The sequence below is a fragment of the Ursus arctos genome, unplaced genomic scaffold (genome assembly GCF_023065955.2).
Source record: "Ursus arctos isolate Adak ecotype North America unplaced genomic scaffold, UrsArc2.0 scaffold_2, whole genome shotgun sequence".
Taxonomy (NCBI): Eukaryota; Metazoa; Chordata; class Mammalia; order Carnivora; family Ursidae; genus Ursus; species Ursus arctos.
In genome coordinates, this window is record NW_026622874.1 from 33,048,946 (window position 1) to 33,076,787 (window position 27,842).

At 49.1% G+C, this 27,842-nt stretch overlaps 1 protein-coding gene across 2 annotated transcripts; it reads left to right on the plus strand.

Moving 5' to 3' along the window:
• Nucleotides 1-220: 220 nt before the first annotated feature.
• On the plus strand, nucleotides 221-24,123 carry CD34 (CD34 molecule). Of its 2 annotated transcripts, none has more exons than XM_026509046.4 (8): nucleotides 221-560; nucleotides 10,951-11,133; nucleotides 11,779-12,035; nucleotides 13,290-13,370; nucleotides 20,955-21,105; nucleotides 21,354-21,406; nucleotides 21,726-21,890; nucleotides 22,597-24,123. In XM_026509046.4, exons 1-8 carry the CDS (start codon nucleotides 482-484, stop codon nucleotides 22,780-22,782), a joined length of 1,155 nt encoding a protein of 384 aa, XP_026364831.1. In that variant the 5' UTR covers nucleotides 221-481; the 3' UTR covers nucleotides 22,783-24,123. The 2 variants fall into 2 exon arrangements, with proteins under 2 accessions (XP_026364831.1, XP_026364832.1); XM_026509047.4 differs by having other exon boundaries at nucleotides 379-560; nucleotides 22,457-24,123.
• Nucleotides 24,124-27,842: the final 3,719 nt, after the last annotated feature.

Genomic DNA, 27,842 nt, shown 5'->3' on the forward strand with positions numbered 1-27,842 from the left:
AACTCAGGTCCTCACAGTGGAATCCTTCGGCAAGATTGTCCTCGGCTTAAAGTCAAAAATAAAGCAAAACAAAAAGGAAAGAACACACACACAGAGAACTCCGAGGAAACTTGCCCCGGCCACCGGCCAGGCTGACACAAAGGGGTTAAAAGTTAAGTGGAAGTCGAGCTTGAAGGAGTAAGACGGGGCCTCTATATAAAGTTGAACAAGTCGCCTGGGGCCCGCACAAACCTCCACCTTTTTTGGCCTCCACGGCGGCAACCCCGGCCCCTGCTAACGTCCTCCGCCTGTGGGACTGAGCAGGGAAGCTCACGGTAGTGGCGGCCAAGGAGAGGGGCCGGCCTTGCCAGGAATAAAGAGGGAGGGGAGGGGAAAAAGCCAGCTCGCCCACCCCGCTCCCGGGCGGAGGGCGGGGGCAGCGCGTCCCGCGGGCCGAGCGCGTCTCGGGCTGAGCGCATCTCTCCGGAGCGGCGCGGGAAGGATGCTGGTCGGCAGGGGCGCGCGCGCGGGGCGCGGGATGCCGCGGGGCTGGACCGCGCTCTGCCTGCTCAGTCTGCTGCGTGAGTACCGGCCGCGCGCATCCGGGCGGGCGGGGAGGGTCCGCGCTCTCCCGCGGCGGAGCGCGCAGAGCCCCGGGGGCTCCGAGGGAAGGGACCCCGGCCCCACCCACGCCCCACGCCCACGGCGGCTGCGGGCTCCAGTGGCACGGGGGCCTTCGGAACCGCTCCCCGCTGGGACCGGCGCGTCACCTGGGAAGCGGCGGGGTGGACGGGAAGGGAAGCGCGGGCGACCCCCGCCGCCAGGGTCAGCCAGCCCAGGTGTCAACCGGGCGGCGCGCCCCGGTCGTCCCGGAGTCAGAGCGTGCGCCTCCTTGGAGTTGTCCCTAAAGTAAAGCACTTCGAAGAGGCCAGTCTGTTCGCGTGGCCAGAGGTGCGGAGCGCGGAGTCTGAGCCAGAACTGGGAGAGGGGAGGAGAGAAGCAGGAAAGTTTTGCCCCTGGGAGCTGATTCCGAAAGCCCAGGCCTGAGCGGCTGCTGGGGACACAGCGCAGGCGCCCGCCGACCACCGGGACGGGGCAAGCTCGAATTGGACCTTTAAGGAATGGGAGCGAGGCCAGCCTGGGACGAGGCCCCAGCTCCGACGCCCAGAAGGCCCAGGAGTCAGCTGAGTTAGGTGACCAGGGGAGTGTGGAATGAGGAACAGTCCGTGAAAAACTCCTTGCATTTAAGATTGGGAAGCTAAATTACAGCTCCCGCGTCCCACGCCCACACCCAGTCCGCTGGAGAGAAGGTGGCAGTAGATGCGGTTTGTTCTGTGCCCTGCCGCCCTCTCCCCATCGCAACCCCCCACCCTGGCACCAACTGAGACTTGTTACATTTGGGGGCTTTCCTCCCTTTCCTCCTCCAAGTTCTAAAACTAGTGAATAGGTTAGCGGGCTAGTGGATGCCCCTCCACTCACCCACACCTGTCCCTACTCCTTAAGATCTTGCTCTCACTTTGGTGGAGAAATAATAGATGCTCCGTAAATATTTATTCTTAATTGCTTTCATTTGGGGATAGCATTCTCCATCTCATCACACTGCGTTTAGAAGGTTTTAAACATTGTTCATTGTTCTCCCTTTTGCTCAAGATTCCTCTTCCAGCCCTCTCTAGGGCTCCCAACTCCCTACTCTTACTCCATACTCAAGGCCACCCACCATGGCCCCACAGAGAGATCTGGGCCTGCCAGCTAGGCCCCTTTGCTCTCATGGTCCTCTGCTGTCCTCCGTTTGCACCAACCCAGCTGGAGAGAGACTCTGAGCTTGAGAAAGCTCTAAGATAGGCTCTGGGTTGACCAGTTCAGCAGCCGTGGACCTGCCCTCTGGGGCAGGGAAAAAGCGGTCACTGAGCTGTTGAAGCCCTAGACCAGGGAACTCTCCTGGGTGCTAGACGGCATCCTCCTAACGGGGGAGTTGATGAACAGCTGATCAGATGTTCCACTCTCCTTTGGCTACACAGCTTGTGATGACCTGGTCCCGCGCCGAGTGAGGCCCACCCTTTTCTTATTTCCTCAGCTGGCCAGTTTCAGTCTCGCCTTGGACTGCAGCAGGAGGTTGGGGGAGCAAATGAACTCCTGCAAAATCTGGGCCAGATATGCTGAGAATTCCACTGTCTCAGCTTTGGGGGGTGACAGCTGGGGCATGGATCCCTATTCTCCATCTTGCCGGACGACTTGGGCCAATTTGGAGCTTTAGGTCTTCCCTGAGAACTTTCTAGGGTTTGTTTATTGTTTTAATGCTAGGAGTCGTTTTCTGTCCTGGTATACATCGTGGGATAAATAAGCGAGTGACTGTATCTTGAAATGCTAACAGATGAACGTTGCAGGAATTCCGTGCCATTACTGAAAAATTTAGGGCACTGGAGGTTCTGTGGTTTTCATGTCATGTAGCCTGACAGAGAGCTTTGTCCTGGGAAGGTCTTTCTGTCCCGTGAGAAGTTGGCATAAGGATGAGCACAGCAGCCAACCAAAAGTAGACTCTTCTCGCTGCAGATGGGACTGCTCTGGGTGGTGACCAGAGTCAGAGCGGGAGCTGAGAGGCCACCAGGGAGCACTGCCATGTCACCACCTGGGAAGAGAAGCCTTTCAGATTATTAGGAAACCCCATTTGTCAGGCTCAGGGTATCTGTTCCCTCCAAGACCTCCGTGGCCTATCTTCCCTCTCATCATAAGGACACGCCCCCCCCAGTCCCGCCCCTTCACATTCCTCTTCTTCCTTTGGGTCCTTCGTGCATGCTGACCCCACACCCATATCCTGTCTGGGGCTACATGTAAGAGGGGAAAAAAGAAAAGGGAAAAGAATTTTATCAGATATTTTCCAGAGGAGAGAGGACTCCACCCTTTGACTCTCTGCCACATGGCAGCCGAGGAGGAGCAGGCTTGGGGACCTCTGACTAATTCAGTGGCCCCCAGGGGTCCCCGTCCAGCTGGCAACACCTTTGCAATGCGAGTCTTCAGCGGCATTCCTGTTTGAGAAAACACGCCTGGGCATCTTTGTTCTTATCCCTTTGGCTCCACCTCCTGGGCCTTCTTGCTCACTTGTCCTCACCTCCTTCCTTCTCTGAGTCTTTGTCTCCAAAAGCTCAGGGCAAGGAGTGCCAAACTGCAGCAGATAAACTTGGGCACAGAGTCTTACAAAAACAAATTTAAAAAAGAGGCACAAATTCCACTTCGTGCGGCCGCACTGCCTGATTTCCTTCAGAGCCCAGGCAGGAGGGCCTGGGCTCACTTTCAGGGTTGGCCGGTTACTCAGCCCTGCCGAGGGTGCCTGGCCTCCCTCTCGCCTTGACTTTGCCTGATCTCACTAAAGGGCCCAGAGCGTGGAGAACTGAAAATGTGAAGGTATGGAAAAAGAACAAAAACACCACCCTCCAGAAGAAAATGCTTGGAGTTGCCAGGGCAGAATTTCCTATTTTTCTGGATTTTGACTTTTGAAATGAGAACATTCTCTTCCCTTCTCAGCTGAAAAATAAAAACAGATTATGATTTTTCGTCCCCACGGCTCCTGACTTCCCTAAGGAGAAAGATGCATGCATCCTGGGGAAGAGAGGTGCGCACGAATAGGGTGGACCGAGGGGTACTTCATAGCACCTGTTCTCTGCCCCTCCCACCCCCACCAATCACTTCTCTTTGGATGCAAAGGAAAAGGCCTTTTGGCTTAATTGGGAAGTCGGCTTCTTCCTGATTTGGGGGGGAAAGACTCCAAGAACCCATAACCGATACCCTGTAGCCGAGCGGCATCTCTAGATGGCCAGTTCCATTGTTAAAGAAAATGCCTTAACCACTCTGTATGTGAAAAAAAACAGGCCTTGGATGTGCAGGGGCCGACAGGAGGTTGAATTGCTGAGCATGATAAAAATAAAGTGGAACTTGGTATTTGATGGGCCCAAGAGACACAGGCTGTGGGAATCCAGAGGCCAGAAGGAGGAGAGAGAGAGGAGGGGAGGTGCCTGGAGGGTGGAAAAGACCCCCGGAGGAGAAACGTCTTATGGTGTGGCAGGGATGCTTCGCACAGTGATGTCTAAGTTACACCATTGTCTCTTCTGGCCTGGGCTGTGATCTGGCGCCGTGCTCTCAAACCTTTGATAAACACACACTCACCCGGTCTTAGTGTTCTCTGGAAGAAAGCACGGGGTGCTTGGCTGGCCCCCGGTGAAGCTGAAGGAGAACGGCAGTAACCTGAGGACAGGGAGGCGCAGAGCTGCAAAAAAGGAGTCAGTGGCAATGAGGAGAATGAAGGAGAGGGCACTGGGAGAAATATTGGGCCCCCAGAGAAAGCTCAGGAGCCTGGGGTTCCAGGGTAAGTGGATGGGGGCCAAGCCCAGCTATCTGCATATTAAAGGAGAGTCCCAGTTCACGGGGAGCCACAGATGCTGGGTTTATGCTCAGGTCACAGCTTAGGTTCACAGGAACCCTAGGAAGGCAACAGGCCAGCCCTGCGTGCTAGTCCAAGATGCCTGGTCTCAGTGAGACCCGGTAACGAGGACGCTTCCTGAGTGCTCCCGGGAAAGACGGGGGCTTACCACTTCCCAGGTAGTTCATTCCATTAAAAACACACACACACACACACACACAAAACCAAAACACATTATTTTCAGCTTTTCTTTGTATTACAATGAAGTTAGCTTTCTTGTATCTTCTAGTCATTAACTTCAAATTCTGTTCTTAATTAGAATCGGTTAATCTTCAGTAAATTCTTTTTTTTTTAAAGATTTTATTTATTTATTTGAGAGACAGAGAGAGAGCACAAACAGGGGGAGGAGCAGAGGGAGAGGGAGAAGCAGACTCCCTGCAGAACAGGGAGCCCGATGTGGGATCAGGATCATGACCTGAGCTGAAGGCAGACATTTAACCGCCTGAGCCCCCAGGCGCCCCAATCTTCAGTAACTTCTAATCTAATTCTATTCTTGGATGTACCACAGAATGAATCTGATCTTTCTTCCTGACAAGCCTTACCGAGCTGTCTGGGCCCACTAGATTATAAACTCCTTGAGGACAGGGATTTATTTAAATTGGATGACACCCACACCACACCACAGGAAGGAGACTTCTCTCACTCTGGGCTCGCCAAAGCACTGAGCAGGGTCTTTTGCACATCACTGGTGCTTATGACAAAAAATAAGAGTGAGTAAGTAAGCGAAACAAGTCTTGAATAAAGTTATTTATTCTCCCTCCCCAAATTCTTTTTTTCTGGATCAGAGGTTGGCAAACTTTTTCTGTCAAGAGCCACATAGTGAATATTGCAGACTCTGGAGGCCATATGTTGTCTCTGATGCAAATTCTACTCTGTTTTACTTTACAACACTTGAAACATGCAAAAGCCCTTCTTAGCTCACTGGCCATACAACAAACAGCTGGTGGGCGGATTGGGTCCACCAGCTGTTCCCCAACCCCCGATCTAGATGAAATAGCTTCAGGCCCTCAAGCATAAGAGACTCAGTTTCTAGAACTCTCCTAGTTCTGGTTCTCCTCCCCTGGTCGCTCCCTCATTTGATAAATTCCCTCTTAAACTACAGGACTGAATGGGGCGGCTCTCCGAAGAGGCGGTGGGCATAATAGGCCTACCACGGGCCACGCACTCCGAGGGCTGCTTCCCAGCTCACACGGCCCTGCTTCTCGCCCTGAGCAAAACGAACGTGTCCAAGAGACGCTTCCAACGCTAAAGAAATTTATAATGTAACTGAGGCAACAAGACCTATACTCAGGAAACAGCATATATGATTTTGTGCCAGATAAGTGGCGGAGAGATGTGTCTGGAGGCCTCTCAGAAGCAGAAGGAAAGGGGCCCTGGACTAAAGATAACTGCTATTTCTTGAGTGTTTACCAGCTGGGCTAACTGCTTTGAGCCCCTTATCTCCTCCACCACTCAGAACAACTAGGAGGTAGGGCAGTGTTTATTCCCATTTCCCAGGTAAGGTCTAGAGAGTGGAGGAAGCCTCCGCCCCAGCCCTGACAGCGAGAACAGGGTAGAGAAGCCTCTGGACATGGTCTGACTGCAGAGCCCACACTCTTCGTGCGGAGGCTTCACTGTCTTCTCAGAAACACAGGCTGGGGGTTCCCAGCGGAGGCGGCAGGCTGTTTCTTCCCAGTACTGTCCCCCCGTGGGCTGAGCCACACAAGAATTCCTCCCACAAACCCCAGGGTTGGAACAAAAGGGTGGGATGGGGCTGGCTGGCCAGGAGATCAGGAAACACCAGCAAAAACCCCACTAAACCTAAGAGGGTCTTTGGAAAGCAAGACCAAAGGGCACCTGGATGGCTCAGTCGATGAAGCATCTGCCTTCGGCTCAGGTCGTGATCTTGGGGTCCTGGGATCGAACCCCAACGTCATGGGGCTCCCTGCTCAGTGGAGAGTCTGCTTCTCCTTCTTCTGTGCGTGCGCTCTCTCTCTAAAACAAATAAATAAAATCTTAAAAAAAAAACACACACAAAAAAACAAGACCCAGTATAGTCTCCTAAAGCATGGGAATTTAGCTAGTTAGGTAACAGAGCTTTCTGGATCGGAGGAGTTGGGCACCTTCTTTCAAGATGCAAAGATTCTCCATTTTACTAATTGTGAGTAGAAACCTCTTAAAAATGCATTACCTTGGGGCACCTGGGTGGCGCAGCGGTTAAGCGTCTGCCTTCGGCTCAGGGCGTGATCCCGGCGTTATGGGATTGAGTCCCACATCAGGCTCTTCCACTAGGAGCCTGCTTCTTCCTCTCCCACTCCCCCTGCTTGTGTTCCCTCTCTCGATGGCTGTCTCTATCTCTGTCGAATAAATAAATAAAAATCTTTAAAAAAATAATGCATTACCTTATGCCCCTGCTTCCTTAGTGTTCTCCTCAAAATAAGGACTTTAACTTTCATGACTCAGTTGGATCAGGAAAATAATTTGGTTATGGTGCAACTCAGTGACTTTGTTAATGCTTATTAAGGTGTATGTATGTATTTACTCCTACCATAAATGGTTCCAGAGTGGTGTGGGTTTTACTACTCACGTCTGTTTTTCATTTATCTCTGTTTCTTCTTTTTTAAGCGGTTGTTTCTCCTTATTGTTCGCTTCTAAGAGTCTCTAATTTCTAGCTTTAGCTAGGATATCAGATAACCAAGCTTGTTAGAACTATGTGGACAACAAGAATAATTGCCTCTGAATAAGTACTTGTAAGTTAAATGCATTACTTTTACTACGTGACTTTTGTGACCTCTATTTGGCCATTTTGGGGGTATCCTCATTTTGTTAACTTCCTGATACCTTGTCTCCTCCCTTTGCCCCAAGTTCATGAGTTGAGATCAAATAGGATATCTAGAGTCAAATCAGGTACTTAGGGAGACACAGTTAATAAAGGTAGAATGGGAAGGGGCGCCTGGGTGGCTCAGTCGTTAAGTGTCTGCCTTCGGCTCAGGGCGTGATCCCGGAGTTCTGGGATTGAGCCCCACGTTGGGCTCTTCCGCTGGGAGCCTGCTTCTTCCTCCCCCACTCCCTCTGCTTGTGTTCCCTCTCTCGCTGGCTGTCTCTCTGTCTGTCAAATAAATAAATAAAATCTTTAAAAAATAAAAATAAAGGTAGAATGGGAAGTAAATAGCAGAAGATAGCCTTTTGTTTGATTTTAAATTGCACTTTTGTTTGATTTTAATTTGTTTGATTTTAAATTTTAAAATGCTCTGTCGGGTTGGGGATAAAGGCTATTTGTCTGGAAGGCTCTGGTCTAGAATGGAATGGAATGCAGGTTTCACTGACTGTCTCCTAGAATCTAACTGGTAAGCTGCTATTACTCCCTTGACAGAGTTGGGAGAACAGAAGCTCAGATAAAGAAAGGTTAGCATTTGATGGTTTAATGCCATGGACATGTGTGGGAAGATAGGATGAACAGAGACCTGTGGTCAGTCTCAATTCATATAAATATTATTCCTGCAAGATGCAGTCTCCTCATGGGGGCTCTAGAAAGGGAGCCCTAGAAGCTGGAAAAGCACTGGACTCGCTCCCTGCCCGTCCCTCTGCTGCAGCCCCTTGGTTGGATTGGCTTTCAGGGCCCTACCGCCATGTTCCCTCACTCTACACCAACTCACACGTCTCCTGTCACTGAGCCTTGCCTCTCTGGCCTCCCTCTCTGACCTGTTTCTCCAAGCGCTCAGGGGGCATCCCTGCCCACTTCAGGCTCAGGGACGTGAGTCTGAGGTGGGGCTTTCATTCTCTTTGCAGATGGATCCTGCTACCTGTTGCTCAGTGTTTGGCCAGGTGGTGGGCGAGAGGAGGCTGTGGCCGCCGGGAGCCCGGCCCTAGCTGGTCAGTAGCTGGCCTAGGTCCAGAGTTGCTTCACTCATCTGGCACAGGCACCTCTGTCCTCAGAACTCGCAGCAGGTCTCTGCTCACATCTGGAAAAGTTCAAAACTGTTTGTCTGGGTGAAGGAGGCCCTGGGGGAGCGGGTTCAAAAGCATGACATCACCTCAGTCAGGCCCAGCTTTCTTTGGAAAGAGAAAAGGGCTGGGCCAGGCTGAGCCAGATAGGATTCCCAGGAATTGATGTGTTGGAAGGAAGAAGAGGAAAGGGTGGAAAGGAAGGATGATGTCAAGGGAGAGTTCCATGGTGCCTTGGAGTGGTACCCGGGGAAGATGATTCTTCGGTTCAGTGTCCATATGTTCCCACCACCTGCCCCCTTCAGTGGGTTGATACTTCAGGGGCAGATTGCTAAGCGGGTCCTATCTGAGGGCAGAAGAAGACTGTATCTGCTTCCCCATCTATTTTGTTTTGAGAAGCCCCCCTCTACCTAACCCAGATAGGAGCCCAGGCTTTTCTCTCCAGAAGGGTGGAGGATGCATCCTGATCTGTGGCAGTTTAGACTCCCTGACCCTCTTGCTCCTTCCACTCAAGTGTCCGCTAAATCTCAGTGGCCCCACTGCTCCCTGCCCCGCATAAACTATGGCCTCCCCTCTTGGCCAAGACCTTGGTGATTCAGCTTCTTATCTCTAAAACGGAGATAGTAATATCACTTCTTCCTCCTACTCCCCTGCACAGAATATTAAAATATGATTATTGTCCTCACCATTTATACCAATCTACTTGCAACTGTGGGGGGGGGGCAGATGTGGGAGAGTGAGACTTGTCACAACTTTTAAGGGCAGCATTCTTGGTCCCAAGTTAATTGCAATGAAACAAAAGCCTAACTTCCCTCTTGATGCCGAGGGAAAGAAGAGGTGTCATTCTACATTGCTATTTACCTGGAAACCCAAAAGATACAGACTTATATCTCAATCAGGAAAATTTAGAGAGGAGCTTTAGGGTGGCCTGGGATCCTCAGGGGTCTTTCCTTAAGGGTGGTACTGGTGGGTGCTGACCTCTGGGTACCAAGTCCATCCTAATGTTTAAGACCAAGTCAAGAATAGAATAGAGGCCCTCAGTCATATGTCTAAGCACTTCAAAGTTATCAATCAGGCCTATTAACTTATAAATGAAATGTCCTCTATCCTCTTACCTTGAAAAACATACCTTCAGGGCCATCCGGAAGACCAAGTTTGAATTTGGGACCCTGTGGGTCTCTAGACTCAGGGCCACAGTATGACTGAGCAGGAAGAGATGGCCTTTGACCCCAGCCCATCCCCCTTCCCTTCTTACCCACAACTCTGGCACACATCGTTGGGGATCTTGCATGCGTGCAAGGCACGCACCACTCACGTGCTTCAGTGTAACCCTTCTCCCTGAAGCAGCCACCTCTTGGCCATCCTTGCGCCTTGGGGGTGCCCACCCTGGGGCTGCAGTTCACCCTCAGAAGGATGGACTGGGACAAAGGGCCCCATAAAGATCCTCAAGTGAGCAAAGAGCCATTTGAGCAAGAAGTTCTAGGAGTTCTGGTCCCCACTGTATGACCTAGAAGAGAGGGTACATCGCTGTTGGCCCCATGAACTCCTCACAGTTTGGGGCAGGGCAGAGTAAGAGGAGGAAGAGAATATAGACTCTAACGTTCAGGGTGCAATCAGGAAGCTTCTCCTTCCTGGGTATGAGGATGGCACTGGTGGGTACCCCAGGAAACATGGAAGGGCAAGGACCCTCATGAAGATCTTCAGAGAATAATTAAATCCAGGAACATTATACTATACCAATTTAATATTTGTCATTAATTTTCCCAACAATCCATGTAAGGAAAGGCCCTCACTTTAGAGACTGGTAAACTGAGACACACACAGACACGTATGTACACGCATTAAACTATACAGTTATTGGCAGAGCCGGAACTAAGCTTTCTTCCCACTACATTTGATGAGAAACTAGGCCTTATGTTCTCTAGTCCATCCGCTGGATTCCTAGGTCAGAGCTTTTTGAAAGAAATCTTGGGGTGGGGGGGAGCTTACTGAATTTCTCAACAAAAGACAAGGAGGATGGGTTTGCATGAGGGAAAGAATGAAGGGGGTTTGAAGGGAGCCTTGGACAGAGAGAAGATTTTTAAAGGGGCTGCAGAGAAAAGGTGATTATCCCAAGAGTATATTATTTTAGTGGATGGAGAGTGACAGAAGAGAGGAAGACACATTACAAAGGAAATAAAGGTACTTCTTCCCCCATATTTTAGTTCTTTGTGATATTTATTCAGATATAATTTGATATTTTAACATTTTACTTCACATGTTACGAACATTGCCTTGTATTTTCATGTGGCGTTAGTTTTTTATTTTACAATTTTTTATGTGTAATGATTATGGTGTGTGAAGTGCATATAGCATTTATCCTATTGTGATTCATTTAGTCGCTTGCAACTTTTTCCTCCTAGAAATAGCACTGTATTAGACACTTGGTGCATACAAGCTTTTCCTTCCTTATTTTCTTAGGGAAAATCTAGTAGTGAGAAATTAGTCACCTGTCCAGAAGGATATTCTTGATGTCATGATGTCATGAGACTCCAGGATGATTTAGGTTCTCACTTGTCCCCCTTGTTTCTTTATAGCCTCTGGGTTCACAGATGTGGAAGTCACGACAGTTGCTACCACAGAGCCCATCACCCAAGCAACGACATCAGCTGTTTCTGCAAATGCATCCAACCAGGAAGCCATCACGCTGAGTCCTCTTGGAAGTACCACCCCGTACCTTGTCTCTCAGGAGAGCAATGGGACCGCAGCAGCCAGCTCAGGTAAAGAGTGCTTGTCTCAGGCCCCAGAGGGATGCTGCTGGTGTTGGGTAAAGCATTAGGATATCTGCAGACCCCCCCCCCAGGCCTGCTTTCCCCCACAGATGGAAACATACAAGCCCCACGAAATATGGTCTGTTCAAGATGCTTTGGGGACCCTGAAGTAAGTTCCTGATGATTCTCGTATAGTGACAGCTTTCTCAGGTAGCTTTGGCAGCTGAGCCTGACGACTCGTTCTCCTTGTACCCTGCTCTCATGCTGAGTTCAGATTAGTGATAAAATAAGGATCAGATGAGGACTCCCTAGAAATCTCTGATCTCTTCGGGTTCAAACCGCTTTTCGACTTCTTTAAGGTAGACCAGAGTCCAGTTCAGGGTCAGAATCCTGAAGGCGCCCCTAATAACATGCTCAATTATAGCTATAGTTCCAACAGCTGGGTCGAAATGAGTTTGGTAAGGGTTAGGACCTGAGGTAGCTCTTCACTCCCCAAATTCCCATTTCTGGTTTGAAGTCCATGCCAATATCATTCTCTATAATTTTAATTCAAAACGGTGAACTGAGATGTGTGTAGGGGTGTGTGTGTGTGTGTGCGTGCGTGTGTGTATGCAAACATGTGCACATGCACGCTCGTGTTTTGGTCTATTTCAGAGACTACAGTCAATATCACATCTACCTCCGAGATCACCCCAGTGCCTGGGACCATGAACTCTTCTGTCCAGACACAGACTTCTTTAGCTAGCACAGTAACTTCTAGCCCAACCAGCTTTGCAACTTCAGACATGACCTTGAAGCCTAGCCTGCTACCTGGAAATGTTTCGGATCCCCCATACAACAGCACCAGCCTTGTGACAACATCCCCCACTGAACACTCCACAGCATTTTCTCTTACCCCAAGTACCATCAAGGTGGGTGAATTGGACCAAAAATGGCAGATTGCCCCCTCACTCCATAGGTGTGCAAACCCTCTCTTCCTCTCAACCTCTCCTTATCCCGACCAGTGAGTTTGGGTCACGTAAGAATTAGCAAGGAAAATAGGCAGCTTAGGGGCGCCTGGGTGGCTCATGAGTTAAGTGTCCAACTCTTGATTTCAGCTCAGGTCATGACCTTAGGGTTGTGGGATCGAGCCCCATGTTAGGCTCCACACTCAGCGAGGAGTCTGCAGGAGATTCTCTCTCTCCCTCTCCCTCTGCCCCCCCTTCTCATGTGCTCTCTCTCTCTCTGTCTCTCTAAATAAATAAATAAATAATATTTTTTTAAGAAGAAAATATGCAGCTGAAATATTGCTGGAAAGGATAGACAGGGGCAGAGAGGAGTGGAGACAGGTAGCTGAGCTATGCCGTGGGTATTGCATTTCAAGGGAGTAGAAAGTAAAGGGGGATTCTTGGAGGTCCGCTGTGGTTCTTGCTAGTATCTCCCGGTCTGCGCTTTGACCAGGGCACCATCTCCCTCTGGGCATATTTGGAAACCATCCTCCATTTAATGGGGTGACTTTTCCAAAAATGTTTAGGACAACTACTATTTCCTGTATATGAGAGGGTTTGACGGTATGTCAGGCATAGAGAAGCCGTGAAGAACTGGGCAGACCAGGGATGGTGAGCTCAGTCTTGGGGTCTGTGGCTGTCAACAGCTTTCAGCAGCAAGGGTAGAAAATATGAGGGCGTGGAGCCTGGAGGCAGGCATGAGGAACCTGCCTGGTTTCTGTTTTTAAAGGAACTAGAATAGGAATCTGGAGAGTCCTAGAGGCCAGGGGGAAAAGGCGTGTCACCAGGTTCTGCCTGGCCACCCCATTATCTCTTTGCTTATATGGCCTTATTTGCAAGTGTATAATCCACTGCAGGGAAAACAGCCCCAGTGGGAAAAGTTCCTCCCCTCCTCCATTTCTGTACCATCCAAGCTAATGTTTACCAAGACTGCGAACAGCTACTTGCTGGCAAGCCTGGGCTAGTAACCCAAGTTTTGATTATCTGATGGGGATGGGAGTGAGACGGAGGAAGGGAGTAATACCACGGAATAGCCCTTGTCCCCTAACATTTTAAATTTTCTTTTTCCTAAAAACTTTTAAAAGAGCACCTCACAGAAATCAAACTGGAAAAGAGGTGGAGGGGGGGAATGAGAGGCAAAGATACTGGCTTATTTACTTTGTTTTTGTTTTAATACAGGGAGAAATCAAATGCTCCCAAGTCAAAGAAGTGAAATTGACCCAAGGTATCTGCCTAGAGCTAAATGAGACCTCCAGCTGTGTAAGTCAGACTCCCCTCCACCTCCCCCCATCCTTTCCTCCTCCCTCTTCTCCCACAATCCTTTCTGAACCTCCTTAAGCCATCTTGGACTGGACCAGACTTTGGTGGGGGTGGGGAGAACTTCCTTGGCCAGGCACTTTCCAACCCTGAGCTTTTCCTTTAGGGAGTCAGAGGCCCCATCTGGTGGGCAAATGAGGCAAAGACATTTATTTAAATGTTCCTTTTTCCCTCCTCTGTAGTACATTTAATATGTACGTTGTCAGATTTAAGTTTGCTCCTATGTTAAGAAAATCCTTAGTGAAATATAAACTAGTAATCTAAAATACCAATTTGTTTATTATTATTATTGACATGTAACTCTTTAATCCATATAGAATGTCTTTGTTCTATAATGCTGTATTTTCCATATAACTGTTTTTCCTAACATTATTTATTGAACGATCCCCTCTGTTGTTGGTTGGAATGCTGTTTTTTAGCTTCTATTAAGTTTTTATATGTCCCAGGGCACATTCTTCAGAGATACTTTATTTGTTCAGTTTGTCTTTTTTTTTTTCTGCCTGTTTTAAATTTTAAAAAATTTTTTATACTTTTACATTATAGCACTTTAAAAATCCAGCCAGGCAGGTCTTTGCTCACTACATTATAAAAAAAATGTATTTTTTTTGTCTATTCTTTTAGAAAAACTTTAGAAACATCTTGCCAAAATTAAAAAAAAAAAAGTAAATTTTTCATTGGAACTGCTATAAATCCCTCTGTATTTTTCTGGTTTTCTTTTGTATTGTTCGGCATATTGTCTTTTTAGTTTTTAAAAACTAAAAGCTAGGGGTGTTTTTCCTGTAGGCTTTATGAACTTTTTAAAGTTATTTGTAATATAGGGTCCCCATTAAATATTCTAATTGATCATTGTTGGTATATTAGAAAGTTAAGTTCTGAAATTTATCTTGGGTTTAGCCATTTTCTTTAATTTGTTAATTCCCAAGAGCTTTCTAGTTGATTCTTTTTTGTTTTTTAGGCAAGCTATCCTGTTACCCACCACAGTACATTGTTTTTCTCCTCCTTTTTAATAGTTACACCTTGTTTCAGTTCTAATTGCATTGGTAAGACTCTACAGTACAGCCTTAACTTTTCGTGGTGATAGCAGACGTCCTTGCTTTGTTTCAGTAAATTTCCCTGACAGTTACAATTTCCTCAACAAAGAATGGAATGGCAGGACTCTTCCTACTCACTTGTAGGAAAAAACATTTCCTTACAAGTTGGGAATCCATTTAAGGGAGCCATATATGTGGTTTGTGATTGCATGGATTGGAAAAGACCTGGGTAGACTGTTATCTGTGGAACACATTCGGTTATTTATATTGTCCATTCTGACTACCCCTGTTTTACCTGTGATTTTCATTTGGGTCATTCTGACTCACAGATCTTTTAAAATTATACCTAAAAGGTCTTTATTTAGCCTAGGACTTTTAAAAACAATGGGAATGGCAAAGACCTAAGTTCACACAATAGATAACAAGTGCAATTTGCAAAATGATGAACTTGAAACATGATTATACAAAGTACAGGTAATTCTCTGTGTTTCTGATACTGATTTTCAACTCTACTTACTTTTTTTTTAATTGCCAAACCCTTTGCTAATTATGGCTTTTAAAAAGTGACTTTTTTTTTTAAAGTAATATCCTGGTTAAGCACTTATTTTCCTGTGTATCACACTAGTCTGTGTCAAAATGCTGCTTCTTTGTACCACGGATTTAGAACTAATTGCATGGCATTCTAAGTGTCTGTCCATTGCTCTTCGAGGTTCACGTTTAACTAGGGTCATCGTATAAGACAAGCGCTGGAAACTTACTGCTACTCCAGAAATAACTCCTCCTACTGTGCTGTGGTTGCTTTCTCTCTGTGGTCTTTACTGTCTCATCTGTTCGTGCCACAGCTGAGAAGGTCTGTACTCCCTTCTGAGGTCTGGGGAGGATCTGGGAGTAGGGATGTGGGAAGATAGCAAATCCTCCCGTATCCTGAAGAAGGCTTCTGCACTCCTCACGGTGAACCAACTCTATGGTAGCATATGCTACCGTTTCCCTGGCCTCTCTGCCACTGTGGGTTCCCCTTTCTTCCTGAGGCCTCCTTTGCCCCAGCCCCCAAGCAGCAGTGCCCCCTAAGCTCCCCAAAGTAATTTTTCCCCAGTCAGCAATCCTTGTTCAGAATCTTTAGCCAAAGCTCCGTATTGTGTTTCAGATTCCTTTTCCTTGAGTCCTAATGCATGCTCGTGTGATAATCAGTCTCTTCCAAGGGCTGTGAGTGGCATGTTGCCTGCTCATTTTCCTTAGGTTGCATTTGCACTCTTAGTGTCAGAGGGCCTTAAGGCACTGGTTCTAACCATGGGAAACTCAAGCCCTACTCATAGCCTATTGAGAAGCATGAAGGATTTGAATTCCCCTAACATCATGTCCCTGAGTACTTGTGTCATGTTGGCATGCCCCTGCATCTAGTGTATTCCCATAACAGAAATACGGGTGCCTATTCTCAGCTCTTCAGATACTCACTGTGCGCTGGGACCTACTGAGTATCTGACCTGATAGCTCTCACTAGGTGAATCATACAGGCTTCTCTTCTGTCCATGTATCTGCAGACGTTTATTTCTCAACTACTCTCCTTTTGCTCCCCTTCCTTCCCCTTTAGACAGAAATCACCTCTATCAGCCCGGGGGAGGGAAGGCAACCCCACAATCTTCTCAAGCACCTGCTACCCCATTGTAGGTCCTCATTAGCAGGACCTGTCACTCCGAGTCAGACTTTCATTCTCTGTGCTGCGGTGTCAGGGTAATTTATTTTTTGTGGTTATGGTTCCCCAAATACTTTCCAAAATATGAGATTACTTTATTCTCTTAGGCTATACCCGTTTATCCAGGGGAATCCACCAAGAAATTTTTTAATGGCGGTAAAATACACATAACACAAAATGTGTCCTCTTAACCATTCAGAAGTCCACATACAGTGCAGTGGTATTAAGGACATTCACATTGTTGTACAGTCTCCGGAACTCTTCGTCATCCAGAGCTGAAACTCTATGCACATTAAACCACTTCCCGTTACCCCTGCCTCCTAGCCCCTGGCCACCACCCTTCTACTTTCTGTCTCTACGACTTTGACTACTCCGGGTACCTCGTAGAAGTGAAATCAGACAGCCTTTATCTTTTTGTGACCGGTTTATATCACTTAGCATAACGTCCTCAAGGTTCATCCATTTGTAGCCTGTGTCAGAATTTCCTTCCTTTTCAAGGCTGAATAATATTCCATTGTGTGTATAGACCACATTTTGCGTGTCCCTTCATCCACCAACAACACTTGGATTGCTTCCGCCTTTTACCGCGGTGAATAATGCTGTTATGCACATGGGAGTACAAATATCTCTTTAACACTCTGATTTCATTTCTTTTGGGTATATACCCAGAAGTAGCAGTGCTGGATTTTATGGTAAATCTATTTTTAAAGTTTTGAAGACTCGCCATACTGTTTTCCATAGCAGCTGCACCGTTTTGCATTCCCACCAAAAGAGCACGAGGGTTCCGATATGTCAACATCCTCACCTGCATTTGTTATGTGCTGTTTTTTTTTTTTTTTTTGTATAGTAATCATCCCAATGGGCATGAGGTGGTATCTCATTGTGCTTTTGGTGGGCATTTCCTGATGACTGGTGATGTCGGAACATCTTTTCATGTGCTTATTGGCTATTTGCATATCCTCTTTGGAGAAATCTCTATTCAAGCCCTTTGCCCACTGATTTGTTTTTGAGAACTACCTTTCTTTCGAACCACATGTGTTTCTAGGCAGAGGTTGTATTTACTCAGCTAGCACATCACCCTTATTCTGTCACATTGACTTCATCTAAGGCAGGCTGCTTCCAACCCCCAGATCATATCCCCCAGCCCACACCTTCCTTGCCCTCTGCCCAAACACTAAAGGTCAGTTTCCATGCAGAAAAAAATAACTTACAGATGGAGGACAGATGAAGACGGTGTGTCTCCTGGAGAAAGCCTGAGATCTGGAAACAGCCTAACTCCTTGGCCTTGGCCAGCTGCCCCCTTGTTGTGCGCCTGTAGCAGGCCCTTCACTCCAGTCTCTAAATGAAAACAAGGTTTTACCTCCAAAGTCAAACTCACACCAAGATAGATAAATGAGAGAGAGCGAATGAGAAGTTATTCTAAAATCTCAGCGCTGGGAAAAACCTTCAGGCTCATTTAGAAAAATACCTGTCCCTCTCTTCCCCGTTCCAACGTGCTTCTTCAACATGTTAAGCATCTTTGCAAAGTTTGAGGATGCTACCCAAGAAAGGTTAGATGGTTTTATTATTGCAGGTATCATTTTTGCAGAGTAACATGTGTGAGCAGATGTGGCTAGGAGCTCACAGATCTGATTCTCACGAGCAAAATGGCAAAGGCTGTGGCTTCCTCCTGCCCACTCTCCCATGATATCTGCCCACAGCCTCTCTCGGGGGAGGATGTTTATTTCAAGCCGCCGGAGAAGCATTGTGCTTTGTTCAGGATCCACCTGCTCGCCTCCGGTCCCCAACACAATTCACTGATGCCGCTGGACTCCAAAGTGGGAGGCTGGCCGCGGTTATTCCCTTGAATTTAGTCCAAGAAACGAAGCGAAGGGTGGAGGGACCCTGTGTGGAGGCCAAACCAGTTGGGACGTTAAGTTGAACAACAATTCTTTTGTTTGTTTGGTGCTATGCTTAGTGCCGTCTGGGTTCAAAATTATGAAATTATATAACGTACACCCACTCCCCCAACGAAGGAGTCTTACAGTCTAGCCAGAGTGAAATGACTGTAACAGGCAGCATACGATCATACCTCCAAGTGTGGACTCCGGGGGATATGGTGTAGATTGTTGCTACTGTTAACAGTAACAGTACTAGCTGCCATTTGTCCAGTGCCCGTTAGGTTCCGCAGACCTTGCTGGGCGCTCTTCATACGACATCTCCTTAGTCACAACTCAGTGTTCAGCTGAAGAACCTCACGCTCAGACTAGTCGCATGACTTGCAAAGAATCCAGTAAATAGCAGAGGCACGGTCGATGTCTAGTCTATGGAAGATAAGACCAGCTTCATGGAGGAGGTGGGATTTGAGTGCAGTCTTGAAGGATGGGGAGTCCAAGGGAGAAGGCGGTGTTCTTCCTTCTTCTTATAGCCAGGGTTGTGAAGGTCGCAAGTTCTCACACACTTGGGCTTCCCATGGTACTCCGCCATCTGAAGGCCTTTCCCTACCGGCTTCTCCAGCACCCATTCTCCCTATCCTTCAAGACCTATTTTGCACGTTTCTGTGAACCCCATACCTGATGTGTGCTCACCCTCCTTTGAATGTCCGTAGCACTTTAGCAGTAACTTTGTCATAGTACCTACCATGGAACTACCTTGTCACCTGTCTCTTTTTGCCTCAGTTTCTTCATCTGTCAAATGGGGAGAATAATAACACCCATCTGAAAGGGTTATGCAAAGCCTAAATGAATCAACATGTGTAAAGCACTCAGAACAGTGTCGGAGACATAAGCATCATGTATTTTCACTGCCATGCATGCAGACTGAGAGCTCTGACTGTGTGGAGTTCTTAGGTACCCCCACCCCCCTCCCACCTCCCCCCACACTTGATACAGTGTCTGACAATCGGGGCTTCATCAATGTCAGAAGACGTGACTATGGTTGAGGTGCAGCTTCTTAAGATTCCGTAGTTTGAGGAAGGCGCCATTTTGTGTGGCCTGTTTAAATTGTGCAGGAGCCCTAACCCTCTGCCTCTCTCACGAAGGAGACAGATCTCAACCAGAGACACTCCAGAAGCCTGCAGTCGTCCAGGCATGGGAACGTCCAGGAGGGACTTCCCTCCTCCTCACGCAGAAGGCATGGTGTTTGGGAGGATGCGGTGCTCACAGGGAAGGAACATAAGGTTCCCCAAAGAGAAAGGGGCCGAGAGAAGGAGACTGCTGATCATGTCCAGTGGTGTCCAGACTGCCCACAGCAAACGCTGTTTTCAAGAACCCGATTTTTCCAGAAACAGAGCCTCTATCCAAGTACTTCCTCAGAGACCTTTCTCTCAGGGGAAAAACAGCAGTGACCAGAGAATTCATTTTTCTGTGACCTGGGCTCTTGAGGGCCTTCTGAGCCTACCTCTGGACTCCTCTCTCTGTGACCTGGAGGTTAGCTAGCCCTGCTCTTCTGGCCTCATCCGAGCCCAGTGAGCTCCTATTCAGCTCCCTTAAATTCCAGCTGAGAGGAGAAAGCTGGGGCCTCAGGCCAGTCCTGACTTTGCCTTGTGCAGGAGCAAAGGATCCTGGGTTTTCCTGCCACGGGCCACAGCAGTAGGAAAATACCCAGGCTGCTTTCCAAGCTGGGAGGGCCCCAAGGAGCGGTGCTGCCCCACAAACAGGAAGCCTTCTCCTCCACAGAGGCTCAGTTCGGATGCCCCTCACACGCCCCAGCAGTTTTCCCCGAACAGGAAAGTTGTCGGAGCTGTTCAGGCATTTCCTCCTCACCATCTGCCATCCGGACAGAGGAGAGAGTCTTGGTTTCGGTTCCTTTCCTGTGCAGGGGTGTGGGGGGGGCGCTCTGATTGGAGACTGCTGGAACACATCCTGGGACGTGTGAGAACAGGGTGTTGGAAGGGCACAGCCAGTGTTTCCAATTCTGGGTCCCTGGACTCAACTGTCCAAGAATCATGAGAATGTATCTTCAGGGGGCCTAGAGACCAGCCAGCAATCTGGAGCGATCTGTGAACTTCATGGAAAACAGGGCTCCCTGCCGCTAACGAGAAAGAGGGGATGGTAGAAAAAGCGCCATTTCAGTTTGAGCCGGCCTCTTTGTGGGCCCTCTTAGGGGGCAGGAGGGAAGGGCCCAAGGGTGTCACTGAGAGATTTGTGTTCTACTCCTCATTTCCCTTGGCTTTTCCTCCAACATTTGGGGCTATTGTAACCTTGAAACAAAGGATTTTCTCTTTGTCAGTAACACACTGTTCATATTTTCTGGTATTGGCAATTTCTTTTGAATGTAATTTGAAATAGTATACGGGTGCACGGGCAATCCTTAAATAAGGTAATGTTCCCCGAATTCGTTCTCGACCCCTTACAGTGCCACCTGTGACACCCATACATGTATGTTTTGGTACTGGGAAATTTTGGAGTTTTTTTTTTATTATTATTGTATTTTTTTTTTTTTAAAGATTTTATTTATTTATTCGACAGAGATAGAGACAGCCAGCGAGAGAGGGAACACAAGCAGGGGGAGTGGGAGAGGAAGAAGCAGGCTCATAGCAGAGGAGCCTGATGTTGGGCTCGATCCCAGAACGCCGGGATCACGCCCTGAGCCGAAGGCAGACGCTTAACCGCTGTGCCACCCAGGCGCCCCTATTATTGTATTTTTGCACATATATATTTCACAGGATTTTTTTTTCCAGTTAAAATTTTAGGGGGGGGGAAGGTCCTTCTTGTTTGGAGAGTAATAGTGTGACTTTAATCAGGATTATTGCCTGAGACTCTGGACGCAGTTCGGCGTACATTAGTAATTTCATCTTCCGCTCACCGTTTTTTTCTGTCTTCCCAGGAGGATTTTAAGAAGGATAATGAAGAGGAACTGACCCAAGTCCTGTGTGAGAAGGAGCAGGCTGAGGCTGGGGCCGGGGTGTGCTCCTTGCTTCTGGCCCAGTCTGAGGTGAGGCCTCACTGCCTGCTGCTGGTCTTGGCCAACAGAACAGGTAAGGGTGCATCTGCCCTGGGGTCTAGGGAGGGAGCGGGGCTGAAGTGAGGGGATCCTGGGTAGAAATCTAGTATCTAAGCTGAAAGAGCATAGGTGGTAGAGAGAAGAGCCGAGCTAACTTTGGGAGAGGCTCTCCTGAGATGGACCATCCTGGCCATCAGAGCATCAGCTAGAACATCAAAGAAGGGCACAGCGGGAGGTTCTCTTCCAGCTTCTAGATTCAGCAGTCCCTGTTTCTAATTCTAGAACTTTCCAGTAAGCTCCAACTTCTGGAAAAGCACCAGTCTGACCTGAAAAAGGTAAGTTCCTCTAAGATGATGGGAATTTTCAGAGGGAACACTGGGTCAGGGGAATTTACTCGAGTAAGGGAGAAAGTAATTCTCTTGTCTAGACTTGTCCTTCCTATCTCTCCATCCTTCTCCGACAGTCTTAACCTTTCTGTGCTTGAACCAAAATTTTATGGTGCAGCTTGATTAAGAGATGTCAGTCTTAAATCCTGTTTAGAAAAATTCCTGAGGTGTAAGTCTTCTTGGGTTCATCCACTATTGGGTCTAGCGTGGGCTCCGGAACTCACATCCCACAAGTGACAGTCTGTCTTTTCTGTGTCTTCCCTTCCAGCTGGGGATCCAAGCCTTCGCTGAACAAGAGGTTGGGAGCCACCAGAGCTATTCCCGCAAGACCCTGATCGCACTGGTCACCTCAGGGATCCTGCTGGCTGTGTTGGGCACCGCTGGCTATTTCCTGATGAACCGCCGTAGCTGGAGCCCCACAGGAGAAAGGCTGGTCAGTCTGGAGGTCCAGGGCAAAGAAAATGAGGAATATGGTGGTCTTCTGGGGAGGTCCATAAATGTCATGAAGGGGGGAGGAGAAATCCCAGGAAAGTTACTTCTGTGCCCATCTGCATGGACGTGCATGCACGCACATTACCATGTGGGTGGACGAGGCTGAATAATATGGAGCAGATTAGGAAGGGGGCACTGACTGGGCTCAGCCCACCCACTGACTGTGGCCGCAGATGGCACGTGTCATCTAATTCTGATTTTGCCTGGGATAGTTCGGCTGGTTACGACCAGAACAGGCTGCTAAATCAGCCACGCTTATCTGCATGCATATTAAGTGCCCATGGGTCCCACCTAGCTCACAGGAAGGGGACCCGTGGAAGGAAGAGCTACTCTTGAAGTGTGCTGGATGAGGGAGGACAAGGCTGGGGTTTGACTCTTGGCCTCTGGCCTGCTCCCTCCTCGGGGGAGGGTTATTCCATCTTGGGGACTGCCTGGTTGCTGGCGGGAGCTGGTTACTGAATGGCGGTGGCACGGTGTGGTGCCTCTCCTCTGTCCTTTCTCCTCTAGGAGCTGGAACCCTGAGCGCTCTTCAGGAAGAAAGGAGTCTGCCCATGAAGCTGCCACCCCCTCTCTCCTGCCCCCTCCCCCCATCACCGCCTCACTCCCCTGCTTACCAGATAATGCTCCTTTATTTATACACTGTCTAGGGCGAAGACCCTTATTACACGGAGAACGGTGGAGGCCAGGGCTATAGCTCAGGCCCTGGGGCCTCCCCTGAGGCTCAGGGAAAGGCCAGTGTGAACCGAGGGGCTCAGGAGAACGGGACCGGCCAGGCCACATCCAGAAACGGCCATTCAGCAAGACAACACGTGGTGGCTGATACGGAATTGTGACTCGGCTGGGTGGGGCAAGGCTGGGCAACATCTGGGGAAGGGGCCCCTCCCTGCGTCTGATCACAGGCTGTCTCTCTGCTGGAGCTACCGTCCCTTACCTTCTACCCTTTCCTGCTGCACACACCCTCGGAGGCCGTTTCTGGAGCCCTGCACTGCACCAGGCCGAGGGCTTCTCTCCATCTTGGGGACCGGGAGGTAACCCCTGCCCTTTCCACGTTCAGCTCGCTAAGCCTAGAATCCGGTCTACTTTGAGTAAAAGTGTGAGGGGGCAATGCCACAGTGCAGAGAAGCTACGGTGGGGGTGGGGGGGTGGTGAAGATCTTGCATCATTCACACTTGGGCTTCTTCCCTCTCCCTCCTCTCTGCCTTATTAAAAGAACTCCCAGGGGAAGCATGGGTTTTTTCTGGGCTACAATTTTGTCCCAGGAGGCTTTGCCTTTTCCTGTTTCTTCCTCATGTCTGTCTTCTCTACTTTAGGGAAACCAAAGCAACCCAATGTACCCACTCCTTTGTAATGATATAACCAGCAAGACTTGTTGTCTTAAACCGTCTCCCGTACGCCCACGCCAAGTCACTGTGGATTCAGGCACTGGCTTCCCTCATGCTCTCAGGTTCTCCTGAGCTCCACACCTTCTCCCTCCCACATCTGCATACAGAAGCCTGCACTGTTTTCTGGCTGAGCCTGGAACGAGGCTCCACGTTTTGAAAAACGTCTTGTGTCTGTGTGTGGGGGACAGGGTAGGGGTGCATGGCACATGCCTTGCTACTTTTGGGGACAAATGAGAGAGAGGGAGTGGCCCAGGGCTTGTCTCCCTGGGGCTCACAGAGTCCCATCTTGGGCCCCTGTTTCTCCCTGTGAGTCTGAGTGGATGGGACCATGGGACCAGAACTTTGAGCCAAGCCTCTTGACCTGCACACCTCCGAGGAAGCCCCTTGCTCGGAGGCTAGGTCCTGACCTTATCCTTTGATCTCAGTGGCTTCCTCCTTCTTCCCCCTGACTTCTGGGTTGAGCTGTGGACTCAGTCTCCCAGCAGACTCCTTTCTGTCTCTGCCTCCTCCACCCCGACCCCCTCACTGCTCTACACCCCGGCATAGTCAGAGCCCTTCCACATCTCCAGAGGACCTTCGCCACAAGCCACCTGCCTCCTTTGTAGGTAGCCCAGGTTCTCGTTTGTATTTTTGTTTTTGTTTTTTTTTCTTTTCCAGAGGGGTGAGCAGGGATCCTGATTTCAATGACGTTTGGAAATAGAACTTTCCAGAGATAGGAAGTTTGGGTGGATTTTATTTCTGAATACAAAATGGTGTGTGTAAATACTGTAATTAAAGTGATACTGAGACACATCTGTTCTGCGTCACTGTCCCAGCCAGGTGTGTCTGAATGCCACAGCGGCATCCTGGTCAGACCGGGCCGGACTTCGCAATGATATGGGGCTGGGGGGGAGCCAGGAAAGAGGGGCACCATCTCAGGGGATAACAGGAAAAGGCCAGGGTGCTGCTCTTTGGCTAAGTCTCCCTCTGTGGGGAGAGTTGGAGGAGGCTCACAGGAAGGCTGGATGTTTCTAGTCCTAGAAAGAAAGACAGACCAGAGTGCAGCAGGGGCCTTCAGGATGGAGGGTGGTGTGTGGAGGATGTAGGAGCTGGGGCCTCTGTGAACACGTCTCTGAGAAGTGGCACACTTGGGTCACTGTACGGAAAATACGCGTGAGCAAGAGAAGGAGCCCTGTGCCCCATGGATCATCCCGCCCTCTCCCACCCGGAGCTGGGAGCAGCACAGTGGAGGCTGGGGCGGGTGCTTCTGCTCTAGAGATCTGGCTGCCTCCTCCAGGAGGCACTGCTTTCAGCACTACGACACCAGCCTAACCACGAACACATCTACAGGTCTGCAAGTGCAGCCCCCAGCTCCCAGACCCCCCACCCCGCCACAGGAAGTGGGGGAGGGAGCCCTGCCAGACACTGCCCAGTAGCTTCAGGAAACACTCCCAAGTGTGTCAACAGTGGCAGAGGCAGTTGGGGCCAAACAAAGGATCCTTCCATTCTTATCTGGCCAAAGCCAGACCTTTCCCTTTAGCACTCCCCCCACCCCCCCATCAACTTCCCCCTTGCTTTTCTCCAACTGCTCTCACCAGAGGTTCCTCCACAGGACTCAGGGGGCAGGGTGGGGGTGGGGGGGCAAGGAATGAGATCTAGAACTTTCCCTAGAAGGTGATGGCTGACCCTGGGGGGTGGCAGAAAGGGGAGATGGCCATGGGAAAAGAGAAGGCAGGTTGGCCTCCATCTAGTTACATCCTGCCATGAGAGTGACCCAGGTCTGGCAGGGAGAAGAGGGGTATGGGGTACGGGTTTCTGGGAAACATGGGAGGAGGGGAAAAGTCACCTTCATCTTTGAAACCTGTCCAACCTCAGGCCCTGCAACCTGCTATCGTATTTTACCTTGAGCCTGTCAGCAGATGAAGGCTTTGGGAAGTAGGCACACGTGTGTGTGTGTGTGTGTGTGTGTGTGTGTGTGTGTGTGTGTGTGTATTTAGAGGGTGTGTGGCAGCTAGTTCTCTCTGATGACTAGACAGCTTGCCCTGAAGGACTCCTTGCGTTCTTAAAAATCAAACTTTCCCACCTTTGGCCTGAGCACCCTGGCGCAGCAATGGCTCCACCTGCTGGCCATGACAGGCTCCTACCATTCAACTTCAGTTCACTTGTTTCCCTGCGGGGGTTCTCTCCTGGCTGCCCCACCCTTACCCAGCCTAGTCCTGTAGATCTCCTAAAGAGAGACTCAAACAACTATAAGAAGTCACCGCTGAAGAGCATTTTAGAGATACATGCAACTTAACTCCCTCATGTCACGTTAAAGACAAACTAAGGCCCAGAGAGGAGATGTGGCTTGCCCAGATTCCCTGGAACTCCGGTGCTCTGCATCCAAAGCTCTTCCCTTCATCCTACCGTCCCACTCTTCCACCAGCGGTCAGGGTTCCTTTAGTTGGATGTCATGAGGCTGGTGAGGGCAGGGTCAGAATAGGTTTCGGGCTTCACCTCTAGAGCCTTCATCCACATGGGCTCTCCCATGTCGGGCCAGCCAAGCAGGTCCCAGGGTCTCAGGACAAAGAAGAGACTGAAGACTCCGGGAAGCTGCGAGGCTCAGCTCCCGCTGCTGTGGCCATAGTCAGCCCCAGGGAATTAACTGGAGTGTCACATAGTCCGTTGTGGAAAGCATGTCTGGAAGTGTCTTCTGCCAGAGTTGCACCTAAATGAATACACAGAATTGTCCTCTAACTCTGGATACGTGGGTCATCCCTGTTCCATCCCCTCTAGGTAGACCCACCCCACACATCCTCTTCACGCAAACCCGGGAGCAGGTAAGCAATTTCGTGCAACGGGATGCTGCTTCTGTTCCGAAAGCCCCCACCCAAGGAGTTCATGGCCAGCCTTGAGTCATTCCGAAAGTCTCATGGAACACATCTTGCTGGGTGCTGGCATTGTTCTCGTGCCTGGGGACAGAGCAGGCACAAATCCATGCAGAGCTTACCGTTCTGGTGGAGACGAAAGACAATAAACAAACACATTTCTCTAAGTAAATAAAGACATACATTTTCAGGTTGTATGAAAAACTATGAAAAATACAAAACGATTGAGAGTGACGGTCCGTACTTGGCATACAGTGGTCACTCCCAAGGAGGTAAGAATTGAGAGCATAGCTCACTTGAATGAAATGATCATGCCACACAGGGGAAATGGCACATGCAAAGCTCTGTGGTGCAAACCTTGGCAAGTTCTAGAAGCCACAGATGAAGGAGGACAGGAAGGCCGCTGGGGGGGGCATCGGAGTGAGTGCAGGGGGGATCAGCGGGCCAGATCACGGTAGGCCTTTTAGGCCTCGGTAAGGATTTTGGCTCTTAGTTGTAGATGGGGAAACCACTGGAAAGTTTTGAGCAGAGAAGTAATATGATCTGATTTATGTTTTTAAAAGGTCAAGCTGACCGCTGAGTAGAGAATGGGAGTAGAAAGGCGAGAGAGCGGAAGGGAGGAGGGCAGGTAGGCTGTAACAATCTGACCGAGAGAGGAAGGGTCATGGCTGGGAGCTGGGTGAGGAGAGCGGAAATGGAGCAGAATTCCAAAGAGGTCTCGAAGGTCCAGCTAACAGGGCTTCGTCCCTCCGTGTAGTCCTGCAAATACCAAAATTTAAATGGTGTGTTTTATTTAATATGAGCAGAAACCCAATGAAGCAAGGACTATTATCTCGGAAAACAAAACTGGGTTTTCAGAGTAAAGGGGGGAGGGGCTGTGCTAGAGGCTCAGGGGGCAGAAGCAAAGATGAGTAAGACACGAGTTTATTTGAACCCACAGGGTTTTAAATCCCGAAACGAATACCGCATTAAAACAAACAATGCCCCGACAACAAAATGTAAGGCAGGAGGTGAGCAATAACACAAGGAAAGACTGAGGGAAGTGGTGTGTGTCCGGAGGTGCGCAGACTCCTTCCAGCAGGGAGATCAGGGAGCGGGAGTCCTGAGTGGTAAACATGGATACAATTTGGGTGGCAGAAATGGGTGAGGACAGTTGAGGCTGATAGAAGAGTGTCCTACGTGCAGGCAGAGGTAGGAGGACGGGGAGGTAAAAGGTCCTTTCAAAACACCACGGTTCCCAGTACAGCAGAGAAGTAGGATGTGTTAAGGGAAGCCAGCTACCAAAAGGGTGTACGTCGCAGTCCATGTAGGGCATTGAATGCCGGGCCACAAAGCTTAACGGTACTCAATAGGGAAGAGAGTAGCACTGAAAAGTTCCCATTTATTCATTGATTTATTCATTATTCAACAAACCTTTTTTTTTTTTTTTGAATGTTTATTATAAGCCAGGTACAATGCCAGGCACCTGGGATAAGACACAGTGCGTTCTGTCAAGTTTTTACATTGGAGAGCATGGGAGGGACAAATGACAGAACAATTAGCACTGAATCTAAGTGATCTGGTGAAGGATACTTTGAGTGGAAGGGCATGGATATCATGGAAGGCTTCCCAGAAGAGGTGACATCTGAGACAAGCAGGGTTTTAAAAGAAGGCACTAGAGATCAG

Excerpts from the sequence above, each read along its gene's own strand:
- CD34 (XM_026509046.4), top strand. The coding sequence starts at position 482 with ATGCTGGTCGGCAGGGGCGCGCGCGCGGGGCGCGGGATGCCGCGGGGC. Across the intron at positions 11,134-11,778 it reads GACCGCAGCAGCCAGCTCAG|AGACTACAGTCAATATCACA; the intron begins GTAAAGAGTGCT and ends GGTCTATTTCAG. Across the intron at positions 21,407-21,725 it reads ACCAGTCTGACCTGAAAAAG|CTGGGGATCCAAGCCTTCGC; the intron begins GTAAGTTCCTCT and ends CTTCCCTTCCAG.